Here is a 12,018-nt window from a genome sequence, read left to right on the forward strand (position 1 = left end):
GTTGAGACAAAGGTAAACATACTAAAAATCATTTTGTACCGACGAGTAAATTCAAGCCTTGAACGTAACTCCGCCTGTGATTTGGTGTGAGCGCAGATCGTGTACAACGGAGGGTTAAGGAGGTGTCCCATCCTCTCCTCTTCCTCCTCCTCCTCCCCCCGCGCTCTCCCTGTGCTGCTGCTGCGTCTCTGCGAGCTCCAGGCGCGTTCAGACGGCTACCGGACCCCGATGGCCCCAAACCGGAGGAACTGCCGCTTTCTCCCCGCGACCAGAGACCACCGTGTGCTCCCCTAGCGAAGGCAGGACCTCGCGAGCCTGCGCCTGGATTACCGCATTGTCTTTTCGTTTCCACAGACCGAGACGAAGGGAGATGGAGAAGATGCTGCGTCTGCGATGGTGGATTTCCCTTTTGTGCGTCTATGGGATGATGCGCGTCGCTCACCAAACCTCCACTGAACCAAATGGTAATGAATAAGTGATACGTTTAAAAACATTAAAATCACGCCTTCTGCTTTAACTAGCTCAACCCAAATCGTGTATTTTTATTTGTTTACCTTCCTCTAGTCACTGCCATAATCATAACAGCCTATACTGGCCTATGTTATCAAAGGAAACGTCTTCATTCGTTGTGATGGCGGTGCTTGTTTTGAATGATATTCTTTTTTTTTCTTTTTAGGAGACGCCTTGTCGCGCCTGAAATCGGTGCGTAATTCGGACAGGTTCATTGTAAAGGAGGACACGGTGCCGGTTCGCCTGCTCTACAGCCGACACAACCACAGTCAGATCGGTCATGACGCGCTCAGCACCCGGGTCAGACACGGCTCCGGCTCCTCGCAGGTACACCCACATCTCACATCCCTGTCTGTGGAGGAAGGGAGGGGAGGGAGGGAGGATGCCCCAGTCCAACCCAATATTGTGAATTAGTTCCGCCCCCGTGCACGTCTGCGTTCATTCGTCTCGTCTTGGAAAATTTGATCAGATATTTAAGAGCATTATCCTTTAGGCAGCAGAGCGTCGCCATTTATAAGTGCAATGCTATGTGGGTCAAAATAAACCAAAAAACTAGACATGTATCTACGACCATGTTTATGTTTTTGTTTTCTTTCTTTCTTTTTTTTTTTTTTTTTCAATTAAAAGCTATGAAGACTAATTCAATTTACCATTCCAACCTTAGAAACCTTATTGTTGTGTTGTGCATCAAAGTTACTTAAGCAATTCATCGGCATTTGTATTGAAATCATGCACAAAAATATGACATTGTGATTAAATATTACTAACAACATTACTAAAAACAAAAACTGCACAGTGCACCCCCTTGACAGATGTCCATTTTGTTTAATTATTTATTTCAATAATGTTTTGGCTATTATCCTTTGTCAAAAGTATTATAAGGAATAGTAACATACACACAATGCTCTGTCTGATTTTAAAGTGGAACAAAATACCTATACACGGCCACACTCTTAGAGCTTCTGAACTGGGCAATAGGCTCTATTCACGCTTACGTCATAAACCAGGAAGACGTTTAGAAACATGCGATGTCAACTTCCGGCGGGCTTTGTTCACTGTAATAAGTCTGCTAAAATCTAGGAAAAATGAGAATTGGTCCAGTTTTCTTCATCTATATGTCATTGTAGTGTTCCGTTCTGTTCAGCTAATCAATAATTACACCCATACCTCAGTTTTCATAATTTCCCCACTGACACACAACTCCGAGTACACTGATAAATGTGATTAGAAGAGATGAGGGTGCCAAATTCCAGATTATTCCAAGCACATACGTATGCAGTCTTTATTTTACCACTGATCACATTTACTTCAGTGGGTTTTATCACAGTCAGTCAGCGATCCCAGTGTCGGTAACTTTGTCATTGCATGTTTCCAGATGTCTTATTGATTTGTGACGTAAGCGTGAAAAGAGCCTATACCTGGAGGATTAAAGATCAGAGGTCTAAGGAACAGTGTGACTGGTCTAACAAGTATCTACAGTTCAGACTCCGCCCCTGCAGCAAGGTGTTTGTAATCAGAAACACCAGGCTGTAACCAAGGCAGTCCTGCGTGATGTCACATAGTACTTGAAATTGCAGAGGCCACTGAAGGCAGCACACACTTAGACATAGGTGTTTTTGACCAGGAAGCTGCAAATGTGCCAAGTTTGTACCAAAGTTGCTGTAGGAACAGTAGATAATGCAATTAAAACACCATATATACAGTTTAGTAGTGAAAAAAGTGGACTTAGTGTTTAGTTTCACTTTAAAACCACGCGAGCTGGGTTCATTCCAGTGACGAGTCAATTATAGCTGTCGTGAAGCTGCCATTTGTTTGTGTGGCTCTCCTATTGAGGCTTTGGTGAGGGGGGGCGGGTACAGATGGTGGCATCCTGGAGGTGTTAACCCTTTCTTTGCCGCTCACCTCACCCAGAGAACCAGCACGAGATGTAAACAACAACAGCAAACCATCTGCCTCAGACTATTTCAATATTCACTTTGATGTATCGTGTGTCAGTTTTTTCTGGCCAGTGCAGCTCGATGCCCAAACGCAGACACATGCCAACCTTTTTCCCCACTCATAGCTTTCAGTTTCCTGTTTATAGGCTCCATTTTGAATACTTTTGACCGGGCTGGGCAATATGGTGATACACATTTAATACACAGTGAGTGATATAATTACCAGAGGTGGGGACTTGCAACTCATGACTTGGACTTGAGTCAGATTTGAGTCACTATTTTTAGGACTTCATAAAATGGCCTGCGACTTGGGACTCGACTTGGATTTGAAGGACAGTGACTTGGGACTTGACTTGGACTGTGACTTGAGAAGACTTGATGCTTCTCCTAAAAAATGGATGTAACTGAAGTACTGTGATGCGGTATCCTCAAATGTCTTACAGTAATATACAATACAATACAGTAAAACAGAGGGAACTACGTAGAACATGATCCTTCCATTTCAGTGCAGACTTTTAAATCTGAATTCTTTCTGTTCTGACCAAATTATTCACACTAAAAAGAAAAAATTTACATTTCTACAACTCTTAAATACCTTGACTTTTTAAGTACAATTTAGTTTAAAAGTCATATAAATTGCAAAAATCTAAGCTATATTTAGTGCTTTAGTTTAAAGACTTGAAATAACTTGAAGCTCAAAGCAGATGACTTGGACTTTGACTTGGACTTATGGGCCAGTGACTCAAGACTTGACTTAGACTTGCCTGTATTTGACTTTTGACTTGACTTGGACTTGAGGTCAAAGACTTGAGACTTACTTGAGACTTTCAAAACAACAACTTAGTCCCACCTCTCATAATTACTGTGATGACTTGTAACTTTGGAAACTGTTCTGTATACTTGGTCACACTTATATAGGTTTAGCGCTTTTTTACCTTCAAGGCACTCAGAGAGCCGTACATCAAGGAACCACTCATCCATTCACACACACATTCATACACCATTCATACGCAGACACTGAGGGCAAGGTGGGTCTTGGCCAAGGACACAACAGCAGTATTCCTCTGTGGAAACTGGAATCACACCGCCAACTTGTGACTGCTCTACCAATAATGTTTATCTTGAGAGTGGGATTTGAACTGCCAACTTTTATCAGGATTCTTTTGATTTCTAAAGAATCCTGAAAGATTTGAGCTGATTCTAAAAGAGCTTTGTCAAGATGTATGTAAATTAAATAATTGAGCTATCAGTATCATCCAGAATTATGAAACATTTATTATTGTTTAAATCTCAAATCTCAAAACTATTGCAAAAAGATAAAATAGCCAATTACAGGAACCAGAAATCCATGAATAGTCCACAAAAATGATTAAAAATAATATTAAAGGTATGTAATTTTAAAGTGCTTGCATTAATAATGATCTATAATAAACCAAACTACAGTAATGTTAGACAATGTAGAAATAACTAGAAGTGATTTTGATATATATTTTTTCTATTTTCGCTTTGGTCTCTAGAGTTTATTTTACTTTCTGAAGTCGCAAAGTTCGATCAGCTTTTTTTTTTTAGATCAACAGCAGCGTGAAAACAAAGACGTGTGACAAAGTGTTAGATATTTATAGAACCTCGTGGCCTATTTTCAGTTAAACAGACATGCTCAAATTGAATCTAGCGCACGGCGTGTTTTATCTCAAGTGCAAGTCAAACGAGGAGCTTGATGCAATTTACAGTCATGCTCCTTCAATCATCGTGCAGAAAGTCATTCTTGCCATAACTCAGAAATCAATGTGAGCAGAGTCCGGTGGTCGCACAGTACTGGCCCTGCATAGCAACAGCCGATCTTGGATGGGTTTCGTTTAAATGCAATTACCGGTACCTCCTCCCATCATGAAGTCACTCCGGCAGATTGAATTTCATGCGAAGTGTATTGCGGAAAAAGGTTATTGTCTTTTGCATCTACTCTCAGTCACCCACGCGCATTTACTGGTTTATAAAAGCAGTCACCCACAAGCCTAAACAATACAATCTGTGGTCATTTGGGAAAGCCGCCGCAGGCCTTGGTTGTCCTTGGGTGAGCATGATGGGAGCATCTTATCAAAAGGAAATTCACCAAAAGCAAACTGCACCTAGGCCTGTAACCATAATTACTGTATCAAGAGCATGTTTTTTCAGCCTCAGTAAGGAATTTAAAACATAAAACAATAATAGTAGTAGGAGTTTATAAGTTTATTTCCTACTTTACTTCTTCCTACTCCTTTTATTGTACTACCGCACAAAATACAATAATATTTCATGTTGCTAACCGAACGATTAGATTTGAGATTTATATTTTACTAGTTGAATTCTGTTCAAAGTGGTCAGCCCAAACAAAATATCAACCAATGCTTAAGATTAAGGTCAATAGCCGATATGCTAAAAACTGCAAATATTGGTCTATTTCTATAAAATACTTTCAATATTATCGTTTATTGTGATATTTCTCTGTTGCAATTTATCGTAGTTCCAAATTTGTTATCATGACGGGCCTGACTGCACCCTCCTCCTCCTCCTTGTTATTGTCCCGCTGTGAGCGTTGGGTAATTTTGGGGGAGAGGGGAGGGGTGGATTTGACTCAGCTCTGGGACTCCCTTGGACTTGCGAAGGAATGATTTGAGAGAGGTTTTCATTGACCTAAGGCGATGTAATAAACCTGACCATATGTGCTCACCTCTCCATCGATCAGACCCTCCTCCACTCCTAATGTCACGCGGTAACGGCATTACACAGGCAGTGACGTCTACATTTTCAAAATACGTCCAGCCTTTGTACGCAACTGAAGTGTAAAGCTAATGCAAAATGAACTTGTGTGCTTTTTAAATCATGTTATAATATTGTTACCTTCACAAAAACATACCCAGAGTTGTTTTTTGTTTCATTCACACATGTTTGAGTAACTCTGCCATTATAGGAATGTCTACATTTTCCGAACACAAAATGCTCTGTTCCACCTTGTGATGTCAGAAAGTGGTAGTTTTCATGTCAACAGTGAACTTTTAATCTTTTGTTTTAGTAGAGATTGGAAATACCAGGGCTGAAAATATCCATATGATTCTAGTGAAGGTGGATGGAGTTTAAAGGCACATCGGAGCACTTCCTGTATTACCACATGACATCACAAGGTGGAACAGAGTGTTTTCTGTTTGAGGAAAGAACTCAAGATAAATATACAGTATTTGTGTGTTAAATGTGTGAATGAAACGAAAAAATAAATATATAAATAATAACTCCAGCTATGTTTTGATAAGGAAACAGCATTATAACATAGATCAGAAAATAGCATAATACAGCCCCTTTAAACTGCAATTAGAAAATCACAAACGCTGCAATTTATTCATAGAGACATACAATTATTTGCAAACGACAGTATAGCTTGCATTGGGCCTTATTGTGTCTTGTGTACTGACTGATATGTGAAAAGTACTAACTGATATGTATTTATAATATAATGTGTAAAATCTGCTACTCCATTGTTTACTTTCACTACAAACCACTGTCTAAATTGCTGAGGATTCTTGAATTATCTGACGACCAGTTCAATATGTGCACTGTCAGATCTATCTATTCGCCATTTGTAGTTAAAAACCACATTGAAAAACGTGCACAAGATGCTCTATGTGCACCATGAAACATTAAAAACAACCACATAAAGAAACAATAGACAATCATTACAGACATATTGACACTGTGAAATAAACAAGCTACAAAAGATTAAATAGCTAAAAATATCAAAGTTCAAAGTGCATTGTGTGAGATTATAACAGCTTGTTGGAAGAAGCTGTTCGCATGATGAGAAAAATACTATGAAGTGAATCTTGATTGTGAGCAAAAACTACAGATCTAACCACAATCAAAATATGTTGGACACTTTCAAAATCATATATCTCCCTGTTTTATTGTTGACCTTTTCTTGATACTACTTGATCAACATAATGCATAAATTAAACATTTAAAGAGAGTGTATTATGCAAAATCATTTCTACCATGCTATAACAATGTTCCCTTCATGCCTGGAGAGGTTTAGATGGCATCCAAGCATATTTGAGTAATTTCATGATCTCTCCCAGGCCTTATTCGAACACTCTTTATGGCTCGCTCACTCTGTTCTGTGCAATGCTCTGACTACAAGCCTACGTCATCCTTCCTCACACACGACAATTAAAAAACATACTAAATCCCAAAATGTACCCAGCTACTTAACAAACCTGTTGCAATGTGCAGTAGTTTCATTAGCGGGATGTACTTTCCAAAACGAGAGTATAATTTATAAAACATGTTAATACGTTGTTTTCAGAGAATTTTCAAATTTTCGCTTTTTCAAAATAATAAAAGGTAACATGGTGATCTAAATATGTTGTGTGTTAGTAGTTAATATCCCATAGATTTTTACCACCATGTGCCACCTCTTTACGTTAACAATATTTGCCTTTTGTTTTCAGGTGAACCACGTGGCCTCAGCAGCTTTTCAAGTCGATGCATTTGGACGAAGGTTTATTCTGGACGTGGAGCTTAATCAGTAAGTGACAATGGCTTTTTTTTTCCTTTTTTACTGTGGAAGGGCTGCAGTGCACAGTATGATACTGTGCAGTATGACACATCATATCTTCATCTTCAAATGCGTTGAAAGTCACCAAGCCACGTTACAGATTACATATCTACATGCAATAAAAGCACTTGTAATCGAATAAATGCAAGAGAGATACATTTAATGCCAGATTAGATTCCATCCTCCACCAGAAAAGTTACATACTGCATCAAAATTCAAGCCCTGCAAATACAATAGTGGCCCATATTACACTGTTTTCTGATCTATTTTATAATAATTTCCTCATTAAAAAAAAAAAATCCTGCATATTTAGGCATATTAATTCTTCACTCAAATCGAAAACACTCCGTTCCACCTTGTGTGAATGAAACAATACACAGCTCTGAGTATGTTTTTGATGAGGTACCAACATTTTAATATGGTCTAAAACTCACAAGAATCAATTTTGTGTAATATAGGACCTTTGAAGCCTGAGGACACCAATTATATCTTCCAGTGGGCTAGATTTGGAAGGGTTTAAATTATCTTGTCTTATCTCCTAGCATTGGAATGGATAATCTAGATTGTACTATCTGTGTATTTGTCTGGATTTAGCAGGCCTGCTGTTGTGTGCTTGATTTAAAGGACCCATCATAATAGAAAGTGATTTCCGAGAAGGGCCGGAGTGCTGCTGTGTTAGACGCCAGTATTGATCCCGCTTTTGCTAATGGAACAACTCTCTTTCCACACTTCCTGTCTTTACCTTGTGTAGGGCTCGGTCTCAAACTTCTCCCATGTTGAATTTTATAGAAACATTTGTTTTATTGGCTCCATGGGTCTAGATTTTCTGTTTTGTGTCAGAAGAATACATTACCTTTTATGGAATTCATCAAAATTTTTACTGGAAAAGTAAACAAATAGTTGAAAGATGGAGAAATACAACTTTATAGAAATTAGATTGAAAGCGCTTCAGTTCTTTTTGAAGATTTTTGCTTGTTATAATTTTTTTAATGAAAATGTATTCGACTTAGAAGGTCCCATTGAGATTCAGAATCTTATTTTGGCATATCAGAATTCAACTTTTATTATCTTCTAGAGTTTGAAAATAATTTTGTTAATAGTGTAGATCAAACAACATAAATTCCCTTCCTCTAATTGGTTCTAAAATGTTTTTTTGGTAATGGTAATTTGGTGCTTGAGTCACAGTGTTGTATTTTGGAGTGAGGATGTGTTGAAACAGACAATCCACTAAAGAGTAAACGTAGCCACATTTTGTTTAGTGGAGACAGAATGAGCCTCATCAGAGACTTAACCCAGCTGTGACTGTGGTCTGAATAACAAGAAGAGTGCTCAGCCTGTTACTTAGTCAGGTTTGTTTTTTCTGCAATTGTGGGTTTCTGAGTTTGTTAAAGCATTTACACAATCAGAGTCTGAGATTTAGAAACTGTTAAGTAGTAGATGTTCTAGTCACAATATTACATTTTTTAACTCAATACCACAATTAAACATGCTCCTTTTTTATGCCAGTTTCATAAAGACAATGATAGTACTTTCTTAATCTTAGCATGAGGTCTTATGACGAATCTCCAAATCAAACTGAAACTGCTCAGGATTGAGGAAATTTTGTTCTGTTAATGTGATATTTTACAGTGTGGTTCTTGCTCAAATGACTATCTAGTTTCAATATTAGATACTTTTGACAAGCCTAAGTTATTGTATATTGTGTATTGTAGCTGTAATCTTTAGTAGCAACAGTTTTAGTAGTTGTAGTTATAGTAGTCATAGTACCAGCACCAATACACCAGTAGTAAATAGTAAACAGGCGTCTTGTTTGCCAGTGCTCAGTTTTAGATTAAGTTTAAATACCAATTAGCAATCAAACTATTATGTTATGGTTATTTTAAGTACAATGTTATGATCATTTCTCCACCCCTACAAGCCAACAGTGAAATCTCTAACTCTCTTTCATTCACTTTGTTTAATACAATATCATAGAAAGCACTTTATATTCAGATTTTCTTTTATAGAGCATAGAATTTTTAAAGTTATTATTTTTTAGGATAAATTTATTATTATTTTTGATTGAATTATGACCTAAGTAATCAATTAAACTCATAATCTTCTTTTTTCCCACAAATATTACATAGTGTCTTCATCCAAGTAATAATATGACAAAACATTAATGATATTGATGGTCATGCACTAATTTCTGTCTGAAAGGTCAGCTATTGTAGAGTTGACACTTCATTTCCACGCCTTACACTTTCATTATAAACAAACCCATTGTGTTTGAATGGGGACATGTTTGGACACGAGGCACCAGCTCATGAAGCGTGTCCCTCACTGAGATCTGGAGGGGGTAGATGCTCTTTGTCCTCCCACGAGTCACGCCCACTTTTAGATATTCATGAGACCAGCCTTAGAGCGCGAGGTGGGGGTTTCCAAAAATCATTGACTTACCCCCCTCCTCCCCCCTTCTCCCAAACCAGCCGCATCATTATTACTATACACCCATTCACCATCCTGCCCCCTCCGTGTCGCACCCGCCCCTCCCACCTGCTCATGCTGAATAATAGATGCCTCTGTAGACCTGGAAAAATGCAGTTTTAGAATAGAGGCAGAGCTGCATCGTATCGCAGAGGTATCGGTATTGCAATATTGGCAGATACAGTAATCGATATCTGCTATTGCAATAACAAAGGTTGATTTTTTTATGTATTATTTTGCTTAAATACAAAATTTACCTTGATTTAATTTTGGTTTTGTCCATGTTAAGTTTTAATTTTGGACAGTGTTTGACTATTAAACTAAGATAGTCAAAAAGTATATTAAAATATTGCAATAATATCAGTATCCCAGTAGCATCTTCATCTTTATTTACCGATTTTGTGCTTCTCAAATAGTAGTAAAGAGTACTTTCATATATAGACCTGACCTACTACTATCATCATAACATTACATGGAGAACATTTAATTTTATTATTGTGCTAAATATTGTGTTTGCTTTGCCTGATGGAATAGAACATTAATTAACCATCGTAACCGCAACCTCGAACAACCCATTTGCTTGTGCTGTTTTATATTTGTTTAGCGGACATTTTTATTGGCAGCGTATGTATCCAAAACACATTTCCTTTGACACAAATAAAACCATCTTGAAGCTTGGAAACTGTAAATAAGATGTAAAAATAGCCAAGCCTAGATGGTTTTAGCTTTGCGTCAGACATGCCTCTCAAATATAAATGTTTCTTATACTCAGACAGTACGCATGAAAGATTGTGGGTATACATAATTAATTGTATTGATTTTGCAAAGAGTAACAAAGCTTTTGTGAACATGTTTGATTATATATCGCCGTATCACAGAGAGACCCTTTGTTGTTGTGACATGTGTTTTCTACTGTGCTGTCTGCTGATGACTCTATTATGCAAATTCACCTCAAATGCTAAGACAAATATATCGTTTATCTTCTCGATTAGATAGGATGTTTGTGTATGCCACTAATGCCAACAGTGTTCTCCAAATGAGCCAAACGGGTTATTTTGAGGCTTGATCGATGAGGACAGATGCATCAATAGTATGTTGCGTTGTTTATAGGAGCGTTTTTGGTCTCAGGTGCAGAAGGCTGTGAAGTGTTGTTTTAATTATAGCTAACAAGAACAGATTGACAGAAATGAGGTTCTGACAGAAAGGGTGGAAATCAATGCTAAGAGAATTAAGGGAAAGGAGCACACAAAATTACTTGTCTAGGTCAGATTTTTTTCCCCTTTGTTTTAAATGTGTTGGCGATGTCACACATGTTTAAGACTTTAAATCATAGTTAGAATCATGCTGGTGTTTGTTATTGATTTGACTGAATCTGAGGCTGTATTTAAATAGAAATGATAATGCAATGATAATTTTTACTAGGAGTGTAAAGATATACAAATCTCATGATATGATATCGTCACGGTATGAACCTCACGGTACGATATTTATTGTGATATTTTGTGGAGGCTAACAAAACTGTTAATATGCTACTTTTTCCTCTTAAATGCCTTAACAAGATTTGAATCCAAACAACTAAGATTTAAAATGGCTTACAACAGTTATTTCTTCTTGTAGTCTACACTGAAATGGAGCACAGGATCATGGTCTATGTAGTTCCCTCTGTCTTTTTTTTTAGCTATTGCTGATCCATATCGCTTAATTTAAGCAAAGAGACTTGTAATTCGATATATTGTGATGGTCCACGATATTATTGTGAGGTCTTTGACGATACAATATCACGATATTTTGGTTATTGTTACATCCCTACTTTTTACATATTATTTTGAATGGCTTTTAGTGTCTTTTAGCTTTGTACAAGTGATGTCTATTCAAGTTAAAATGAGTGGCTTCAGTTTACAGATAGTAGAGATATTTTTACTCTTATGCAAAATGCAAAAATATTTTAATTTACAATGCAGTTTGCAGATTCAGGTTTCAGTGTTCAGGCAGTGTGTCTGTTACTCCTGTTTGCTCCTACCACCAATCAACATTCTCATATGTCCTTGAAGAAAACATAATTATATAATCTCTCCTTTCATCTATACATGAAACATTTACACTTTACATGGGGGTTAAGGTACACTGTATTGTCCATCTAGGAAGATTTGTCCTCTGCATTTGATCCACCCTTCAGTGACCCATCTTCTGATCTTGAGCTATGTTTGATTAGGAGGACTACAGTAGCTGGAAGATTTTGCTTCTTGTGCATGTTTTGGATGGATGGGGGCAACTGGAATGCCTAGAGGAAATACACTCGGACATGAGGACCTGTAATCTCCACACAGAGAAGAGGAATTGATAACTGTGATTAGTGGTATCATAGTAATTCTCAAAGTTTAGTTTTAAGAATTAGGGTTGCAAAAAAGCAAAACCAAAATACTAATCAAAACTAAAGCTATAAAAACTATACACTCAATAGTCGTTGACTTGTCTTGATTTGAGTACATGGTGATATGCAGTCTAATTTGTGCAATAGTGTTT

General features: G+C 37.5%; 1 protein-coding gene across 1 annotated transcript in view; it reads left to right on the plus strand.

Moving 5' to 3' along the window:
- The first annotated feature begins 370 nt into the window (after nucleotides 1-370).
- Nucleotides 371-12,018, plus strand: part of adam22 (ADAM metallopeptidase domain 22) — a 71,760-nt gene continuing 60,112 nt past the window's right edge. The window contains exons 1-3 of the mRNA XM_055163763.1: nucleotides 371-464; nucleotides 677-837; nucleotides 6,923-6,999. Of these exons, the coding sequence (XP_055019738.1) occupies nucleotides 371-464; nucleotides 677-837; nucleotides 6,923-6,999 (332 nt within the window). The remainder of the gene's footprint in view (nucleotides 465-676; nucleotides 838-6,922; nucleotides 7,000-12,018) is intronic.

Source organism: Boleophthalmus pectinirostris, unplaced genomic scaffold (assembly GCF_026225935.1).
Source record: "Boleophthalmus pectinirostris isolate CB_2022bp ecotype Guang Dong unplaced genomic scaffold, ASM2622593v1 HiC_scaffold_6, whole genome shotgun sequence".
Classification (NCBI taxonomy): Eukaryota; Metazoa; Chordata; class Actinopteri; order Gobiiformes; family Gobiidae; genus Boleophthalmus; species Boleophthalmus pectinirostris.